This window comes from Chrysochloris asiatica, unplaced genomic scaffold, assembly GCF_000296735.1.
Source record: "Chrysochloris asiatica unplaced genomic scaffold, ChrAsi1.0 scaffold00163, whole genome shotgun sequence".
In the NCBI taxonomy this organism is placed as follows: domain Eukaryota; kingdom Metazoa; phylum Chordata; class Mammalia; order Afrosoricida; family Chrysochloridae; genus Chrysochloris; species Chrysochloris asiatica.
In genome coordinates, this window is record NW_006408681.1 from 1,035,643 (window position 1) to 1,057,572 (window position 21,930).

A 21,930-nucleotide genomic window follows, 5' to 3' on the forward strand; every position below is an offset into this window, starting at 1 on the left:
GGTAAGGTGGAGGGTTAGCAAAAAAGCGGAAGACCCCTAATGAGATGGATTGGCCAGGTGGCATCATTGATGGACTCAAGTGTGGCAGCGGTAGTGAGACTGGCCCAGGATCGGACATTGTTTTGTTCTGCTGTGCATGGGTTTGTTATGAGTCGATTCTGACTCGATGGCACCTGACAACAACAACAACAAAGTAAAACAGAAGCATTTCAGAACACAGACTAATTGGTAGCTAACCCCTACTCCAAGGATTATTAAAGTCATGAATAAAAACAGCCATTCATCTCTTATGAAAACCACCAACGCAAAGAAAGTTAATAGTTCCTGTTGGAGACATGTGTGGAGAGGTCAATATGACTTCAGAAGATAGAGCAACAAAGGAGTTGCTGAAATTCCTCCATCTGGTCTCCTATTCCATGCTCAAGATCCCTATAAATCCTCACTGCTCCCTTTCCTCTAGAGGCAGACCTGAGAGGTTGATGCCCCTCTTTTCTCTTGATTATCCACACATAATGCGGATGCACTGCTGCAACATTTTTTGAATTATCTTTAGCAAAGTTTTACTTGCATGTGATATTGTTAAATGATTTCCATATTTTGCTGGGTCACCTTTCTTTGGAATGGACTTTTCCAATCAGTTGGCCAGGTACTGTCTTTCAAATTTCTTGGCATAGATGAGTGAGTGCTTCCAGTGCTGTATCATTTTTAAAATGCATTTCAATTTGTATTCTGTCCGTTCCTGGAGCCTTGTTTTTTTGCCAATGCCTTTAGTGCTGTTTGGACTTTTTCCTTCAGGTCCTTGATCATATACTACCTCTTGAAATGGTTGAACATCAACCATTTCTTTTTTATACAATGACTCTGTGTATTCCTCCTTGTATCTTCTTTTGAAGCTTTCTTTATCATTCAATATTTTGCCTATAGAATCCTTCAGTATTGCGACCCCAAAAGTGAGTATTCTTCAGTTGTTTCAGTTTGAGACATGATGAGCATGTTCTTCCCTTCCCTTTTGGTTCTTTAACTCCAGGCCTTTGCACATTTCATTATAATACTTTACTTTGTCTTCTCCGAGCTGTCTTCTACTTTGCTTTGAAATTTTCTGTTCAGCTTTTTTACTTCCTCATTTCTCCCAGTCACTTTACCTTCTCTGTGCTCAAAAGCAAGTTTCAGAGTCTCTTCTGACATCCGTTTAATCTTTTCTATCTTGTGTTTTTAATGAACTTCTGCTTTCTTCATGGATGATGCTCTTGATGTCATCCCACAAACCCTCTGGTGTTTGGTCATTGGTGTCTAATGCAGCAAATCTGTTCTTTGAGTTATTTTGGAATTCAGGTGGGGTGTGTTTGATGTCATATTTTGATTCTTGTGGACTTGTTTTCATTTTCTTCAGCTTCAGCCTGAATATGCATATAAGCAGTTGATGGTCTGTCTGTTTCATAGTTGGTCCCTGGCCTTGTTTTGATTGATAATATTGAGCTTTATCATTTCTTTTCCCACAGATACAGTCAATTTGATTTCTGTGTATTTCATCTGATAAGGTCTAGGTATGTTGTTGTCATTGTTATGTGCCGTTGAGTTGGTTCTGACTCATAGCAACCCTGTACAGGGTTTCTGAGGCTATAAATCTTTTCTGGAGCAGAAAGCCTCATCTTTCTCCTGTGGAACAGCTGACCATGAGGTTCGCAGCCCAATTCATAACCACTACGCTACCAGAGCTCTTTAAGGTCTAGCTATAAGGTCTAGGTATATAGTTGCCTTTTATGCTGTTGAAAAAAGGTTTATGCTATGAGTAGGTCGTTGTCCTTTCATAATTCTATCATGTAATCTCCAGTATCATTTCTATCACCAACACCATATTTTACAATTACTGATCCTTCCATCTTTGTCTCCAACGTTTACATTCCAATCACCAGTAACTATCAATGCATGGCAGGAGACAGATGAGGCTTTCGGCTTCAATAAAGTTTTGTAGCCTCAGAAACCCTCCCTATACAATGTTGCTATGAGTTGCAACCAACTCAACAGCACTGGATTGTGTATTTAATCAATTTTAGACTAAATAAGTTGGTAGAGTTCTTCAATTTAATCACTGTCAGCTTTAGTGGTTGGTGCATAAATTTGAACAATAGTGGCATTAACTGTTCTTCCTTATAGGTGTATGGATATTATCCTATCATAGACAGCATTGAACTTCAAGATAAATCTTGAGATGCTCTTTTTGACAATGAATACAACATCATTCCTCATCAATTTGTCATTCCTAGCATGGTAAAATATATGATTACTCAATTCAAAATGGCCAATACCAGTCCATTTCAAACCATTAATGCCTAAGAGATTGATCTCCATGCATTCCATTTCATTTACGACAACTTTTTAATTTCCCTAGAGTTATAGTTTGTACATTCCGTGTTCTGATTATTAATGAATGTTTGTAACTGTTTCTTCTCATTTGAGTTGTACCCCATCAGCAAATGACGGTCCTGAATGCGTTTCCCAATTGCCGTCATTATGGTTAACCCTACTTTACGGAGGAAACTCGTCTCCAGTCATATTTTGAGTGCTTTCTAACTAATGGGGCTCATCTTCTGGCACTGTATCAGACACGGTTCTGCTGCCATTCATAATGTTTTCGGGGCCTAACTATTCAGAAGTAGTCTGCCTTTCCTTCTTCCTATTCTGTTTCAGTCTGGAAGCTCTGCTGCAAACTGTCCATCATGGGTGACTCTGCTGGTATTTAAAATACTGGTGGCATAGCTTCTACCATCACAGCAAGAAACAAGTCACCACAGTACAACAAACAGACAAGTTGTAGCATGTCCAAAGTACAAGACATGACGTATCACCATCATTGCTTGTAAGGAACATTCTGGCCATACTTCTTCAGAGACAGTTTTGTTTGTTTTTCTAGCAGTCCATGATACTTTCAATATTCTCCAACACTGCAGTTGAAATTCATCATTTTTCCTATGGTCTTCTTTATTCATTGTCCAACTTTTTCATTTATAGCAGGTGAATGAAAATACTCTAGCTTTGATCAGATGTAACTTAGTCTTCAAACTGACATCTTTGCTCTTTAACACCTTAAAGTGAACTTTGTCAGCAGGCTTACCCAATGTAAAACACCATTTGATTTTCTGAATGTTGCTTCCATGAGTATTCTGAATCCAAGGAAAACAAAGTCTTTGACAATTTCAATACTTTTTCAGTTTATTATGATGGTTTTTATTGGTAAAGTTGTGAGGATTTTGTTTTGTGAGGTGCAGTCCATACTGCAGGCTGTAATCTTTGAACTTCACCAATAAGTACCTGAAGTCCTCTTTGGTTTTAGTCACCTGCATATTGAATGTTATTAATGAGTTTCCCCCTAATCCTGGTTCCACATTCTTATTCATATAATCCTGCTTCTGGAATAATTTGCTCAGCATACAGATAGAATAGATATGGTGAAAGGATACATCCATGGCACACATCATTCCTGAATTTAAACTATTCATTATCCACTTGTTCTATGTATAGCTTCCTCATGAGCACTATTAAGTGTTATGGAATTTCCAGTATTTGCAATATTACTCATAATTTGATATGACCCACATAGTCAAATGCCTTTGCACAGTCAATAAAGCACAAGTAAACATCTTTCTGGTATTCTTTGTTTTCAATCAAATTCCATCTGACATCAGCGATGATTACATAGTTCTGTGTCTTCTTTGGAATCTGACTTGAATATCTGAAAATTCCCTTTGGATGTACTGTTGCATCTAGTTTTGAATTATCTTCAGCAAAATTTTATTTGCATATGATATTAACAATATTGCTAGATTTCTGCATTTCTTTGGCTACCTTCTTTTGGAATGGGCACAAATATGAATTTCTTCAAATTGGTTGGCCCAGTAGATGTCTTCTAAATTTCTTGAATAAATGATAAATGAATGCTTCCCATGCTGCAACAATTTGTTGAAATATTTCATTTTGTACATTCTAGGTTCTGGTTATTAAAGGATGTTTGCAGCTATTTCTTCTCATTTTGTGTTTTGCCCTGTCAGAAGGCTCAGAAAGAATTGCTCCATCCACATCATTAAGGTCAACTCTATTTTAAGGAGACAGGTCTTCCCTAGTTGTATTTTGAGTGCCTTCCAATCTGAGGGGTTCAGCTTCTGGCAGTATTTTGACAGCATTTTGTGGTTATTCATAAGGTTGTCAGTGGCTAGCCATTCAGAAGTGGTCCACTTCTCCTTCTTCCTAGTCTGTTTTAAATCTGGAAACTCTGCAGAAACTTGTCCACCATGAATTACTAATCATATTTCAAATACCAGATAGCTTCCAGTATCACAGCAACACACGAGCTATCACAGTAGGACAAACTGACACATGAGTGGTGGCATAGAAGGATAAGCATGTGAAAAATACCAGTTATTATCTTAAGGAAAAGGTACAATATTACACAGGAAAAGAGAAGTAAATCATAGTATTCTAATTGTGTTAGAAAGTCATAAAAAGGCAAAGAGAATATTGATTCGATCAGAATTATGGTATATTGGAATGATGTAGGAATGGGAAGTGTGATTGTGTTTGTGTCTGTGTAGGGAATTGTGTACAGTCAGTGTGATGAAAGATGGGGCATGAAAAATACTAAATTCTCACTTCCATTTTGGAACCCAATAGATAATGTCTAAAACTGAAAAATCAGAAAGTGATGACAGTGTTGCCATTGTTAGGTGCTGTTGAGTTTGTTCCAACTCATAGAGACCTTATGTACAACAGAATGAAGCACTGCCAGACCTTGCGTCATCCTCACGATTGTTGTTACCCTTGAGCCCAGTGCCAATCCATCTCACTGGGGGCATTCATTTTCACAGACCCCTCCATTTTACCAAGCATGATGTTCTTCTCCAGGGACTGGTCCCTCCTGATAATATGTCCGAAGTATGAGAATCTCACCATCCTGGCTTCCAAGGAGCATTCTGGTTATACCATTTCCAACACAGATTTGTTTGTTCTTCTGGCAGTCCATCCATGGTATCTTTAATATTCTTCTCCAACACCATAATGCAAATTCATCAATTCTTCTACTGTCTTGCTTATTCACCGTCCAACTTTCACACGCATATGAGTTATTGAAAATACCATGATTTGGATCAGGCACACCTTAGTTTTCAAACTGACATCTTTGATCTTGAACTTGAAAGAGGTCTTATGCAACAGATTTGCCTAATGCAAATTTTGATTTTTTAAGTTTTTATTGTGAATTTTGTGTTAGTTTACATGGGTGAATATTATCTTTACATCCATCCTATTGTATTTTGTTTCATTGCAAAGATCACAATCCCCTGCATGCATCATCAAACAACCAAAGGATACACCCCACATGCCTACACCCCGGCCGCCAGCACACAACTCCTTTCCCTCCCAGAGTCCCCAGCCGCCCCTTCTGTCCATGTCATCAACTTTGCCTCCATCCCTAGTGTCACTGCCTTTCCGGAAAGGGTCTTGCTGTTTTTTTAACTAACTTTAGCAAAATCTCACTTGCATGAGATATTAATGACATTTTCCAATAACTTCTGCATTCTGTTAAGTCACCTTTCTTTGGAATCGGCAAAAATATGGATCTCTTCCAGTCAGCTGTCCAGGTAGCTGTGAACCAAATTTCTTGACATACATGAGTGAGTGCTTCAAATGATGCATGTTTGTTGAAAGATTTCAATATATATGCAATCAATTCCTGGAGACTTGTTCTTTGCCAATGCTTTCCATTACCTTGTACTTCTTCCTCTAGTACCATTGGCTTGATCATATGCTATCTCTTGAAATGGTTGAACATTGACCATTTCTATTGGTACATTGACTCTGTTTTCCGTCAAATTTTTTTTTTTTGATGCTTTCTGCATCATTCAAAAATTTACTCATTGTTGTTGTTAAGTGCCATCAAGTTGATTCTGACCCATAGCAACCCTGTATAGGGTTTCCAAGGAGCAGCTGGTGAGCCTGAACTACCAACCTTGCAGTTCAAATGACTTTGCAGTCTGATGCATTAGGCCACAGCACCACACCAGGACTCATTGTTGTTGTTGTCAGGTGCCATCGAGTCGGTATCGACTCATAACAACCCTAGGTACAACAGAACTAAACACTGCCTGGTTCTGGGCCAACTTCACAATTGTTGCACATTGATGCTGCCACTTTGCCAGTCCATCTCGCTGGGGGGGCGGGGGTGTCTTCCTCTTTTTCTCTGACCCTCCACCTTACCAAACATGATATCCTTCTCCAGCAACTGGTCCCTCCTGACAATATGTCTGAAGTGTGAGAGACCAAGTTTGGCCATCCTAGCCTCCAAGGAGCACAAAGATCTGTTGGTTCTTTTGGCAGCCCATGATTCTTTAACTTTCAATATTCTCCTCCAACACCATAACTCAAAAGCATCAATTCTTCTATGGTCTTCCTTATTTACTGACCAGCCTTTCCATGCATATGAGGTTATTGAAAATACCATGGGTTGGGTCAGGCGCACCTTAGTCCTCAAGCGGACATCTTTGCTCTTCAACATTTTAAAAAGGTCTTGTGCAGCAGATTTGCCTAATGCAATATGTCATTTGATTTCTTGACTGCTGCTTCCATAAGTGTTGATAGTTAATTCAAGAAGAATGAAGTTCTTGACAACTTCAACATTTTCTCTGTTGATTAGAATGTTGTTTACTGGTCCAGTGGTGAGGATTTTTGTTTTCTTTACATTGAAATTTAATCCATACCAAAAGTTGTGCTCTTTGATCTTCATCAGTAAACATTTTAAGTCCTTTCACTTAGAGCAAGCAAGGTTGTATCATCTGCATATCGCAGGTTGTTAATGAGTCTTCCTCCAATCCTGATGCCACGTTTTTCTTCATAAAACCCAGTTTCTCAGATTATTTGCTCAGCATATAAGTATGGTGAAAGAATACAACTCTGTCGCATACGTTTCTTAATTTTAAACCATTCAGTCTTCCCATGCTCTGTTTGAACAACTGCCTCTTGGTCCATGTGCAGATTCCTCATGAGCACAATTAAGTGTTCCCAGAATACTCATACTTTGCAATGTAGTCAATAAAGCACAGGTAAACATAGAATCCTTCAATATTTCAAGTCGATACTTGAATTTTTTTCTTCTGATCTTTCATCTTGAGAAATTCTAAGAGCTTTCTCCCTTTTGGGTTTTCTAACTCCAGGTCTTTGCACATTTCATTATAATGCTTGACTTTGTCTTCTCCAGCTGCCTGTTGGAATTTTCTGTTCAACCCTTTTACCTTCTTGTGTCTTCTATTTACTTTAGTATCTCTATACTGGAGAGCAAGTTTCAGAGTCTCTTCTGACGACCATTTTTGCCTTTTCTTTCTTTTCTGTCTTTTTAACGATATTTTGCTTTCTTCCTGTATGATGTTCTTGTTGTCATTCCATAACTCTTCTTATTTTCAGTCATTAGTGTCTAATGCAGAAGTACTAAATTCTTATTCCCATTGGGAAACTCAACAGATAATGCCTCAGAATGAACTATCACAAAGTAGCACCTAAGCAGGTTATTTAGATATGAGGTAAATTCCTGAAGAATTGGCTAGAACAAAAGTGGTTACTATGAGAGAAGTGGAAAGTTGAGGAGGAAACAAGAAATTGCTGATGCTATATGTTAACAATATTGAAGGACCAGAAGACTTTTTAAACAATGTGCATCTGTAACTGAACATACAAGGTACAGAGTATGTATGATTTGCTTCCTTAAAATATTTTTTTCTAACTGGAAAATAACCTTGATCCAGATCTTTCTTTCTAGATAAAGATTATTTTCCAGTTAGAAACATTTTTAAAAGAAGCAATTCACACTATGTGCCTTGATTTATGCAGGGAAAATGACGTTTTTACAAACAATGCCTTAGGAGTCCTAGTGTGGTACTATGGATAAATGTGCTGGACTGCAAGGTTGGTTTGAACCGCAAGGTTGGTGTTTCAAGCTCACCAGCAGCTCCTCAGAAACCCTATACAAGGTTGCTATGAATTGGAACTGAATTGACAACACTTAATAGCAACAACAAGCTTAAAAATCATACAGTGTGGAAGTCTATGCATTTGTTTTCATTAACCTTAGAATTGCTCAGTGCATCTGTGGAACTTTTATCTGAAACTGACTTTCAGAGACAATTTTATTAAGTCTGAACTTTAAACTCTTGAGTATATTAGACTGCATTAACATTGGCACCTTTTCAGGGAGGTGATTTTCCACTGTGACTGGTGGATAGATGTGCCTGGAAAATCTAACAGTTTTCTCTTTTAGATTTGGAAAACGGAAAGATAGACTGGACTATGGAACAGTTGCTGGGGTTTGAGGAGAGGCACAGACTGAAGGATGTAGGGAAATACATCAAAGTTATACTCACAGAATGACTGATTTTAAGGGCATTAATATAGAAAGCAAGATACAACTTCAAAGACTTCTAACTCATATTTAAATAAGAATCAAACATACATTGCATTGATAAAATGTCATTTACCATTTAAAGTCATATCAATAAGATAAACCTAACAAAAATAAATTATTGGACATAAGAATATGATTGTTGAAAATTAAAATCTCATTAATGGTGAAAAATAACAAAATGTGACCATCGCTGAAATGAAAATGAGAAAACTACAGAAATTCTTTCAGAATGTAAAATTAAAAAAAAGGTAATGATGGAAATTATGAGACAAATCAAGACATAGGAACTCTAGGTGATAAGAATGAAGCAAGATAATGGATAATTATTAATCAATAAGGAGCTCTGGTAGCGTAGTGGTTACGAATCAGGCTGCAAACCTTAAGCTTAGCAGTTCGAAACTACCAGCTGTTCTGCAGGAGAAAGATGAGGCTTTCTGCTCCCGTAAAGATTTGCAGCCTTGGAAACCCTGTACAGGGTCGCTATGAGTCAGAACCAACTCTATAGCACATCACAGTAAATAATAAAATTAATCAAAGAAATAGATAATTTCACTGCTTTTTAGAGATTTGAATCGTTAACATAAAAATGCTCAGCAAGTGCTAGGTGGCATTATTGGAAAATGATCCATACTTAACAAGGTTATCCTGGTAAGGTTACAAATTCTAGGAAAAAACAACAACAAAAAAGACAATCTTATAGAACTCCAAATATTTAAAGAAAAAAAAAAGGCGCCTGAAATAGAGACTGTGGTAGGTAAGAATTTCTCATTTGTGGGAATCAATGCTTCAAAAACTTGATGTAGTATTACAGAGGTTCCTGCATTAGAGCAGAAATAAAGGTATTTTGGACCCTTAAGATAAATATATCACCCATGTTTATTTTCATAAAACGATTATTTAAGAAAGAACTTGTTGTTGTCAAGTGTCATCAAGTCAGTTTCAACTCATACTGACCCTGTACAGGGTTTCCAAGAAGTGGTTGGTAAGTTTGAACCACCAACCTTGCAGTTCAAACTGACCGTGTAGTTCAGTGCATTATCCTACAGCAACATACCTTAAATCAAATAAAAAGTGAATCAGACTTTTTAAATCAGGATTTTGTATAAAATAACAATAATGAGCAATGTAATCCATGAAACTTAATAGTTGTTAATTTTTTTTTTTTAAAAAGGAGTCTTAAATAAAAGTGGCCCTAATATAAAATTAGTGTAGTGGGTTATGAATTGGGCTGGTAACTAGAAGATCAACTGTTCAAATCAGCCAGTCCCTTCACGTGAGAAAGATGAGGGTTTCTGTTCCCATAAAAATTTAAAGCCTTGGAAAGCTTATACAAGGTCTCAATGAGTCAAAATCAACTCCATGGCACACAACCACCACTACCACCAATATAAATTTAATAGCAATCATGAACTAGAAATTCAGAATATTTGAATAGAACATTGGAGGTGGGATAAAAGGGTGAGTGGCCAAAGCATTATTAAAGGTTAAGTCTTACTAGGGTCAACAGAGGTCAAAGTTACACTTACTAATTCAAGTCAACAAAAGAAAATACATATAAAGTTTATATAAAGTAAATTAACAACTTAGAAAATAATATGTAGAACTTCCACAAGAAAAAGAGGATAAAGGAAACTAGATCATACTAACAAAAGTTAAGAAAGCATAAAGGGTCAAACAGTAATACATTAAAGACCAGAAAACCCTCTTTTTAATGGCAAAGACTTCCCAATTGAACTATATGCTATTTAATTGTGAACCTGTACATACATATACCAAGAGGCAGTCATTTGAACAAAACAACAGGACACTAAATGATTTAAAATCAGGAAAGATGTGCACCAGGGTTGTATTCTTTCACCATATTTATTCAATCTGTACATTGAGCAAATAATCTGAGAAGCTGGACTACATGAAGAAGAACATGGCAACAGGACTGGAGGAAGACACATTAACAACCTGTGTGATATATAGACGATACCGCCTTGATTGCTGAAAGTAAAGAGGACTTAAAATACTTACTGATGGAGACCAAAGACCAGAGTATTCAGTATGGATTTCATCTCAATGTAAAGAAAACAAAGATCCTCACCACTGGACCAATAAATAACACCACGATAAATCAAGAAATGATTGAAGTTGTTACAGACTTCATTTTGTTTGGATCCACTATCAGTACTCACAGAAGCAGCAATCAAGAAATCAAACAATGTACTGATGTCAAATGACATATTGATGTCAAGAAATCAAATGATGCCATGATGTGATATATTGGTCCAGTTGTTGTTGTTAGGTACCATCGAGTCGGCACTGACTTATAGTGACCCTGTGCACAGGAGAACAAAACACTGCCCGATCCTGGGCCTCACTATTGTTGCCATGCTTGAGTCCATCAATGCTGCTACTTGGCCAATCCATCTCATTGGGGGTCTTCCTCTTTTTCTGTGACCCTCCACTTTACCAAACATCATATTCTTTTCTAGTGACTCGTCCCTCCTGACAATATGTCCAAAGTATGAAGTTTGGAGATCCTGGTCTCCAAGGAGCACTCTGGCTGCACTTCCTCCAACACAGATCTGTTGGCTCTTTTGGCAGCCCATGGCACTTTCAATATTCTCCTCCAACACCATAACTCAAATGCATCAATTTTTCTATGGTCTTCCTTTTTCACTGTCCAGCTTTCACGTGCATATGAGGATATTGAAAATACCATGAGTTGGGTCAAGCACACCTTAGTCCTCAAGCTGACATCTTTGCTCTTCAACACTTTAAAAAGGTCTTGTGCAGCAGATTTGCCTAATGCAATATATTGTTTAATGTCTTGACTGCTGCTTCCATAAGTGTTGATAGTTGATCCAAGAAGAATGAAGTCCTTGACAACTTCAATCTTTTTTCTCCATTGAAAAGAATGTTGTTTATTGATTGGTCCAGTGGTGAGGATATTTGTTTTCTTTACGTTGAGATGTAACCTATACTGAAGGCTGTGCTCTTTGATCTTCATCAGTAAATGTTTTAAGTCCTCTTCACTTTCAGCAAGCAAGGTTGTATCATCTGCATATCGTAGGTTGTTAATGAGTCTTCCTCCAATCCTGATGCCACGTTTGTCTTCATAGAACCCAGCTTCTTGTATTATTTGCTCAGCATACAGGTTGAATAAGTATGGTGAAAGAATACAACTTTGTCGCACACCTTTCTTAATTTTAAAACATTCAGTGTTTCCATGTTCTGTTTGAACAGCTGCCTCTTGGTCCATATACAGATTCCTCATGAGCAAAATTAAGTGTTCAGGAATACTCATACTTCGCAATGTTATCCATAGCTTGTCACGATCCACACAATCAAAAGCCTTTGCGTAGTCAATAAAGCACAGGTAAACATATTTCTGATATCCTCTGCTTTCAGCCAAGATCCATCGGACTTCAGCAATTACATCCCTCGTTCCACGGCCTCTTCTGAATTTGGCTTGAGCCTCTGGAAGTTCTCTGTCAATGTATGCTTGCAGCCGTTTCTGTATTACCGTTAGTAAAATTTTACTTGCATGTGGTATATCAAATATGTCCCATTGGTTCAGTAGTGAGGACTGTTGTTTTCTTTACATCAAGGTTCAATATATACTGAATGCTATGGACTTTGATCTCCATTAGGTCTTGTTGCATACAACCTCTTTCAAGTGTTCAAGAACAAAGATGTCAGTTTGAAGACTAAGATGCACCTGACCACCTAAGCCATATTTTTAATAGCTTCATATGCATGTGAAAGTTGTACAATGAATAAGGAAGACAGTATACAAAGAATTAATGCATTTGAATTATGGTGTTGAAAAGGACTATTAAAAGTACCATAGACTGTTAGAAAAACAAACAAATCTGTGTTGGAAGAAGTACAGTCAAAATGCTTCTTAGAAGTCAGTATGGCAAGACTATTATCAGGAGGGACCAGTACCTGGAGAAGGACATTGTGCTAGGTAAAGTGGAGGGTCAGTGAAAAGAGGAAAACCCCCAATGAGACGAATTGGCACAGTGGCAGCAGCACTGGGCTCAAGCATAACAATGATTGTAAGGGTGATGCAGGACTGGGCATCATTTATATTGGAACACAAATACGTTCTGGTAGCGTAGTGGTTACAAATTGGGCTGTGAACCTGAAGGTCAGCAGTTCGAAACTACCAGCTGTTACGTGGGAGAAAGATGAGGCTTTCTGTTCCCGTAAAGATTTACAGCCTTGGAAACCCTGTACAAGGTCATTATGAGTCAGAACTGACTACACAGCACACAATAACAACACAAATAATATACTTAGTTTTTTAGTTATGAAATGAAAATACCTAGTAGGGATGTTATAAGGAGCCATGAGGGTGCTGTGGGTTAAGCATTGAGGTATTAACCAGAAGGACAGTGGTCAAACCCACCAGCTAATCCATGGGAGAAAAATGAAGCCGTTTGTTTCTGTAAGTATTTATGGAAACTCTAGGAAGCAGTTCTACTTTGTCCTATAGGGTCACTATGGGTTGAAATTAACTTGATGGCAGTGATTAGATTAGGGCTATTGTGAAGAAGGTTATGCAATTGTTGTTGTTAAATGCCATCGAGTCAGTTCCAACTGTAGAGACCCTATATAGGGTTTCTGGGGAGTAGCTGGTGAGTTTGAACTGCACATATTGTAATTCAAATCGACTTTGCAGACCAGTGCATTTATCCACAGTGCCACATCAGAGGTCCCTGGTGTATGCAGTAGGAGCTAAAAGTGATGCTATTATTATGTGGACATGTGCAGCTTTCCTCATGCATGATGTAAAAGTAAGTCTGAGCCGAATCACTGAAAGTGGTTGATAAGTGCCAAGGTAATCAAAATCAAGACTAGGCCCTGCAGAAACGTCCTCACTACCTCCATCCCTGGCTCAGATGTCAACCACTGTGCCAATGTCAACCTAATGAAACACTAGGAAGACAAAACTTCATGGTGCTGGTGGCGAGGAATAAGGAGGGACAAATATTTATAGAAACGGATTAGATTCCATTTCTATGATGGCAATTACTACACAAATTCTATTCCTAAACTCTCCATGAAATTTCTGGTTTAATATCCATCCTTGTTTATGTTTTGTGGAGTTGGATCTATTTAGGGACTTAAAGGGCAAGAGTAGAGCTAAGTTTGGGATACTTGGTGCGGAAAAAAAAAAGGAGCAAACTGGCCAGGAGGGGCTCTACTGTGAGATCCAAAGTGTCAGTCCTCTGGGCATCACAGGTATCCATCACCCAAAGACACTGAACCAAGTCACTAAATGTTAGAAAATGGTGGCTTTGAAATGCTGATGCACAGAGTCAAAACTGGACTCAAAGTATAGACTCTTGATTTATAACCAACGGAAATTTCTCCCTACCTTTACCAAAAATAACTGGTACATCTTTCTATTAACAAAAATTTTCAAAACCCATTTATCATCAGGAAGGTTTTTGGCATAGTTAAGCATTATTTACTAAACATAAAGTTCTCAGCACTTACCCCATTGTATTTTGGGCCTGGTTCTCCATGTTGAGAAACTGTTGAATCTGGTTTATGGCTCTTTATTTTTAATCTGTTAGGAGAAAAACAAAATCTAGAAATTAAAATGTTTACATTTATTAACCTGTAAAATATGAAAGCTCTGACATTGGCAAACCATTCAGTAGCAGTTTTTTTCTGAATGAAGTAGCTCTTTATTCCACAAAATGTTGAAAGGTAAACTTTTTGGGGGGACATGATGGCATTAGTCTAGTGATGAGTTAAAATGTGTGTTACTGACTAAACTGAGCGCTCTTTTACTATTTATTGAGCAAAACTGGGCACCAGGTACTATGTTCAGTACATGAGAAGGAGTAAAACAGAATTCTTAATCAAGAGGCGTTCCAGTTAGATATTTTCACATTTTCTTTTCATGAGACTAATTTGCCTTTACTAGAGTAAACTTGGACCTTTCTGAGTTTTGCTAGAATGAATCTAGTATGAAATTTAGGACAAAAAGGTTAATAATTGCCAAAAGCTAGAAATCTTACAATTCTTCAGTGGTTCCATGGGCATTGGGATAATCCTGTTGGCAAAATAACATTGTTAGAGCTTGCCTAAGGTAAAAGAATACTTTTTCCAGCATCAAAATTTTAGTGAAAAAATTATCTACGCGGATACCAGGACAAAGTATTGAAAAGGAACTTCAACTCCTCCAAATCATGGATTAAAAATCAATCAAAGAGCAGTGGAACTGGTAGGATAAGGCTCCCATGCTCACTCAGGCTAGCCCCAAATCAAAGGAATCTGAAGGTTATCTAGGAGTTCTAAGTAGACGGGAGGAGGCAGTAGCAGAAATGGTGAACAGAAAACTTGACCAGGATGAAGGGATGTATAAATGATTTTGTAGGTCTCAAATCCCTCTCTTTAACGTCGGGGAAACTGAGGCACGGACAAACGAGTAAGTGACTTGTCCAAGGCCACACAACTAGAGCCTAGACTTTGACTTTCTAACTCAGGGAAAATCCCTGCTCTAGAGTCTGCAAAGACTGCTCTTGCATTCCTCTGTCGTTCCACCCACTTCGAGGCCGGGCCCAGAACCCGGAGCAGCTGGCCTGTTGGGGTCCCGCCCGTACCTCTAGGGTGGTGCGTTCCTGTCGAGGGGCGAAGGTCAGGGGGCGAGGCGAGGGAGGTCGAGGAGACCTGGGGCCGGGTTATCTGCGAGGTCCCAGAGGTTTGAAGCTCCGGGAGCAGAGACGCCGGGGCCTCCTGGCCGTTCCGCGCGCTGCCGCTAAGGCAGTTAAAGCCTCTCCCGCACTGTATTCCGGCGGACCGCTCTGGGCCCCCGGTTGCCATGGGGATGCGTCCCAAACTGGTGGCTTCCCAGCGTGGGGTGGGGTGGCAGGACGGCCCCGCCTAGGCTGCGGACAGACAGGCGGTGATGGTGGCGGTAACGGTGGCGGCGGCCTCTCGGGGGTCCTTCCGCCTAGGGAAGGACGACCTCACTGTTCCCCGTCTACACAGAGAGCTCCATGAGACCTCATTCTGGGTTGTTGCTTCTTTGTGTCTCCCGGGGCCTAAACCAGTGCCCCGCACAAAATAAAGAAGGAACAAATTGTAAACGACAAGGGGGTTCCTGCAACCAATTTCCTTACTTCTCCCTACCCGTCCTGTCCTAGCTCTTACCCCAAACTGAAACGGATTAAAAAGACTGGGGGCGAAGAGACTGCCTTTCTATTCGCCAAATTGTCTTTCTGCTGAGAAGGGCTGGCTTTCTTTAACTGCATTGCTCAGTCCGCAGTACTCTGGTCCCAGTAATTTGTACCTGTCTGTCCCATACTTCGCACTGAGGCCTTAGAACAACTCAGCATGTTGGCCAAGTAGACAGCACTGCCTCCCTTCCAGGGAGAAGGAAATAGCTGTTAAGTGGGGAAACTAGGGTAGAACCCAGGGGGACTGATTCCAAATTCTTTCCTTTTCCCACCAAATTCCAAGAATAATTGACGACAGAAGCTCCGCCCCACTGTTCTAATTTCACGTTTTACAGATGAAATGAAAGGAAAGAATATCACATTCTACAGCTACTTTGATATATATTATGTTGTTGTTGTTGTTACTAGGTACCATCGAGTCAGTACCAACTCATATATGGTGGTGGTTATGTGCCATGGAGTCGGTTCCGACTCATAGCGACCCTGCATAGGGTTTCCGAGGCTGTAAATCGTTAGGGGAGCAGAAAGCCTCATCTTTCTCCCTTGGAACAGCTGATAGTTTCGAACTGCTGACCTTGAGTTTAGCAGCCTGTAACCACTTGTAACCACTATGTTACCAGAGCTCCTTAACTCATACATAGGATCAATTTTTTTTTCCTATAAATTGAGTGAGGGTTTACAGAGCCAATGCTCAGTTTTACGTTAAAAAACCACAAACTTCCTTTCATCTCAATGACTGCCACCCCGTCAATGTCACATTACTTATCCTACTTCCTCACTCTTCTTTCCTCTAGACAGGGAGAGACCAATACTTGAGCTTTCAAAGTGCCAGTTATCAAAGCAGGATATAGAACATTTTCTTTGTGGACTATTTTCTTTGTGGACTATTTTATTATATTCATGAAAACCCCGATACTATGATGCTGAGTCCCCAGGCCCAGCGATTTATTCCCTCAAGGTGTCTGGTAATGTCTAAGAACTTTTCATAACTTTGCACCCTGTATGCTTCACCACAAGATTCAATGGTCAAAATATTGAATGATGCAGAAAGCATCAAAAGAAGATGAAAGGAATACACAGAATCTCTGTATTGAAAAGAAATGGTCAATGTTCAGGTCATAGCATATGATCAAGGACCAATGGTATAGAAGGAAGAAGTCCAAGCTGCTGAAGGCATTGGCCATACACAGGACTCCAGGAACTGATAGAATACAAATGGAAAGTTTTCAATAAACTGATGTAACACTGGAAGCACTCACTCATGTATGCCAAGAAATTTGGAAGATAGTTACCTGGTAATTCAATTGGAAGAAATCCATATTTGCATGGGAATCATCAAATAATATTATTTTGCTGAAGATTATTCAAAAACAATTGCAGCAGTACATCCACAGGGAGCTGCCAGAAATTCAAAGTTGATTCAGAAGAGGACATGGAGCAAGGGAGATCATAGCTGATGTCAGATGGATCTTGTCTGAAAGCAGAGAATAACAGAAAGATGTTTACTTGTGCTTCATTAACTGCACAAAGACTTTCAACTGTGTGGACAATAAACTATGGAAAACATTGTGAAGAATGATATTCCAGAACACTTCACTGTGCTCATGAAGAACCTGTAGATAGAACTTCAAACAATCCTTCAATGAGAACAAGGGGATATTGAGTGATTTAAAATCAGGAAAAGTATGCCCTAGAATTAGTCCTTTCACCACACATGTTCAGTCTGTGTGCTGAGCAAATAATCCGAGAAGGTGGGTTATTAGAAGAAAAATGTGGCTTCAGGATTGGAGGAAGACTCATTAACAACCTTTGATATGCAGATGACACAACCTTGCTTGCTGGAAGTAAAAAGGACTTGAAACAGTTGTGAAGATCAAAAACTATAGCTTTCAGTGTCTCTAATGGCTAATGACCCTGAGCATTTCTTCATATGGATTGCACCTCAGTGTAAAGAAAATGAAAATCCTCAAAACTGGTCCAATAAGCAAATATCATGATAAACAGAGAACAGATTAAAGTTGTTAAACACTTCATTTTGCCTGGATTCACAATCAATGCTCATGGAAGCAGCAGTTTAAAAATGAAAGGACATATTATTGCATTAAGCAATTCTGCTGCACAAAGATGTCACTTTGAGGACTAAGGTGTACCTGAACCAAGCTATGGTATATTTTGTTGCCTCATATACTTGTGAAAGTTGTACGATGAATAAGGAAGACTGTAGAAGAATTGATGCATTTGAATTATATACTGTTGGTGAAGAATATTGAAAGCCCCATGAACTACCAGAAGAACAAACAAGTCTGTCTTAGAAGTACAGTCAGAAGGTTCCTTAGAAGTGAGAATAGTGAGACTTCATATCTCAGACTTTGGACATATTGTCAGGAGGGACCATTCCCTGGAAAAGGACATCATGCTTGGTAAAGCGGAGGGTTAAGGGAAAAGAGGAAGACCTCCCAACCAGATGGATTGACACAGTGGCAACAATAATGGGTTCAAACATAACAACTATTATGAGGATGGTGCAGGACAGGACAGAGTTTCTTTCTGCTTTGCAAAGGCTTACGGAGTTGGACTTGATGGCACCTAACAACAACAACACTGCTTCAGCATATTCATGGACATATTTGCAGTAAAGGTAAATACCCAAGCACAAATATACACTGTCAAGCCTTTTTTATAGCTGTGGGTATACTCCCAATCTCCCTCCTACACCCATTCAGCCTGTGTGTCTATCCTTGTATCTACTCATAGATCATCAGACTCTTGGTGTGGCACTGTGTGATAAGCACTGGACAGCCAATAACTGCAAGGTTGATGGTTCCAACCCACCAGCCACTCCTCAGAAACCCTATACAGGGTTGCTATGAGGCTCAATGGGACTCTATGATGCTTAGCAACAACAACCCATACATCACTGTTATTGCAGGACTGTGTGTATGTATAAGCAAATTGAATACAAATTGACGGAATACAAATTGAAATCTTTCAACAAACTGATACAGCACTGGAAGACAGTTACTTGGCCAACTAATTGGAAGAGATCCAAAAGACATGACCCCGTGGAATGTGGAAATCATCAAACAATATCAGTAATATCAGATACAAGTAAAATTTTGTTGAAGATAATTTTTAAATGGCTTAATGGTACATTAGCAGAACTGCCAAAACTCAAGCTGGGTTCAGAAGAGGACATGGAACAAGGGGTATGATTGCTGAAGTCAGATGAACCTTGACTGAAAGCAGAGAATACCAAAAAGATGTTTACTTGTACTTTAGTTACTATGTGACTCATTACAAAATGTGGATGTTTACTTGTGCTTTCAACTGTGTGGATCATGCTAAAGTATGAATAACATTGTAAAGACTGGGTATTCCAGAACACTTGATTGTACTCATGAGGAACCTGTATATAGAACAAGAAGCAGCTATTCAAACAGAATAAAGGGATACTGAATGATTTAAAATTAAGAAAGGTATGTGCCAGAGTTGTGTCGTATCCTTTCACCATACTTATTCAGTCTGTATGCTGAGCAAATAATCTGAGAAGTTGAATTATATGAAAAAGAATGTGGCTTTAGGATTGGAGGAAGACTCATTAACAGCCTGTGATATAACCTTGCCTTCTGAAAGCGAAGATGACTTGAAATACTTCCTGATAAGAAATCACTATGGGTTTACCTAAATGTAAAGAAAACAAAACTCCTCACAACCGGAGCAATAAATAACATCATGATCAGCGAAGAAAAGATTCAAGCTGTCAAGGACTTCATTTTGCTTTGAGGACTAAGGCGCATCTGGCCCTAGTCCTGGCATTTTCAGTTGCCTCATATGCATGTGAAGTTGGACAATGAATTAGGAAGACTGGAGAAGAATTGATGCCTTTGAGTTATGGTGTTGGAGAAAATGTTACAAACACTGTGGACTACCAGAAGAACAAACAAATCTCTGTTGGAAGAAATTCAGCCAAAATGCTCTTTAGAAGTGAGGATGGTGAGACTTTTGTCTCTTATACTTGGACATATTATCAGGAGGGACCTGTCCCTGGAATAGGACATCTATGCTTGGTAAAGTAGAGGATCAGCAAAAAAGAGGAAGACCCCCAACGAAATGGATAGGCACAGTGGCAGTAGCAATGAGCTCAGGCATAGCAATCATGAGGATGACGCAGTATCAGTCAGTTTCCTTCTGTTGTGGGTAGGGTAGCTGTGATTTGGAACCAATTCAGTGGCATCTAAAAACAACAACCGACTTATCCCTATTTTTTTCATTGGCTGCCTTCCCTGTACAGAATTGCTATGAATCAGAACTGACTCAACAGCACATAACAACATCTTTATAGACCCAGGTTATATATATATATATATTTTTTTTTATCTATGTGGGGCTCATTTTTGTATGCAGTGTGAGATACGGGTCTTATTTCATTCTTTTGCAAAAGAATATACAATTTTGCCAGCACCATTTCTTAAAGAGACTATCTCCTCCACATTTAGTATGCTTCAGCCCTTTGTCAAAGATCAGGTGACCATTGTTGTTGTTTGGTGCCATCTAGTTGGCTACTCATAGGGACCCTATGCATGACAAAGGGAAATACTGTCTGGTCCTTTGCCATCCTCATGATTGTTTTTTTTTTTTTTTTTTTTTTTTTTTTTTTTTAACCCATTGTGCTGCCACGGCATTAATCCATCTCATTGGGTCTTCCTTTTTTTTTTTGATAACCCTCCACTTTACCAAACATGATGTCATTCTCCAGGGACGGGTCCCTCCTGATAACATGTTTAAAGTATTAGAGACAAACTCTTGCCATCCATGCTGTAAGGATGCATTTTGTCTGTACTTCTTCTAAGACAAATTTGTTTGTTCTTCCGGCAGCCCATGTACTTTTAATATTCTTCTTCAACACCATAATTCATATGTATGAATTCTTCTATGCTCTCCCTTATTCATTGTCCAACTTTCACATGCATATGAGGCAATTGAAAATGCTATGAGTTGGTCAGGAACACCTTAGTCCTCAAACTGCTATCTTTACTCTTGAATACTTTAAAGACATCTTGTGCAACAGATTTGCCTAATGCGACACATCATTTGATTTCTTCACTCCTGCTTTCATGAGTGTTGATTGTGGATATTTGAGAACTTCAATCTTTTCTCCATTTATCATGATTTTTTTTATTGGTCTGGCTGTGAAGATTTTTGTTTTCTTTGCATTGATGTGCAGTCTATATTGAAGCTCTGGTCGTCATCACTAAGTATTTTAAATCCTGTTTGCTTCCAGCAAGCAAAGCTGTAATATTTTCACATTATAGATTATTAATGAGTCTCCCTCCAATTCTGATGCTATGTTCTTCTTCATATAATCCAACTTTTCAGATTATTTGCTCAGTATACAGATTGAATAAGTATGGTGAAAGAATACAACCCTGGCACAAAGCTTTCCTGATTTTAAGTCATTCATTATCCCCTTGTTCTGTCATTATCTTTTTTTTTTTTTAGTTTTTATTGTGAATTATGTGTTAGTTTACATGAGTGAACATTATCTTTATATTCATCCTATCATACTTTGCAATGATCAGAATCCTCTGCATGCATCATCAAACAACCAAAGGGTACACCCCACACTTCTGCATCCCCCACCCTGGCAGCAGCATACAACCCCTCTCCCTCCCTGAGTTCAGAGTCCCCATCTGCTCCTTCTGTCCACATCATCACCTCTGCCTCCATCCCTAGTATCACTGCCTCTCCAGACAAGGTCTCGTACTTCGCTTTTTTTCCTTGAGGGTTCCAGGAATGTCTGCTCCTGGACTGCAAATTTAGCCACTTTCCTGCTTTTGTTACCAAATATTTACATTTACCTTTCCAACACTCACTGTCAGACCTGATAGCAATAATTCCCTATTGAACCACAGGAGTCCTTTCTCCCTCATCTTTTATCAGCCCCATCCAGACAGGTTGCAGTCAATTCAGTGGAGGTTCTACCTTTCCCTGTATCCTCTGGAGCTAGATTCCCTATTGAAAACTTGTAATCTAGTGACTTCTTGCCTTTGTAGTCTGCCCATTTTGGGTAGCCAATGTCTAAGTTCCCCCTTCCTGTTGACCCTGTGTATCAAGGGAGTAGGAATGATCTTCACTGTAGAGATTTGTCCACTCCTTTGTCATATTGCATCCACAAACATAGGTAAAGATCATCCACTTATGGTGGGTTACTCCTTTTTATCCCCTCTTCTTTCTTCCTCTAGTCGTGTTCTGATCATCCAACCATTGATGCCAGGTCAAATGGGTATTATCTGCAAGTGT

General features: G+C 39.0%; 1 protein-coding gene across 1 annotated transcript in view; it reads right to left on the bottom strand.

Moving 5' to 3' along the window:
• Positions 1–14,015, bottom strand: part of CCDC67 (coiled-coil domain containing 67) — a 144,461-nt gene extending 130,446 nt beyond the window's left edge. Inside the window, exon 1 of the mRNA XM_006871204.1 lies at positions 13,940–14,015. Coding sequence (XP_006871266.1) covers positions 13,940–13,968 — 29 coding nt within the window. The 5' untranslated portion in view covers positions 13,969–14,015. The remainder of the gene's footprint in view (positions 1–13,939) is intronic.
• Positions 14,016–21,930: the final 7,915 nt, after the last annotated feature.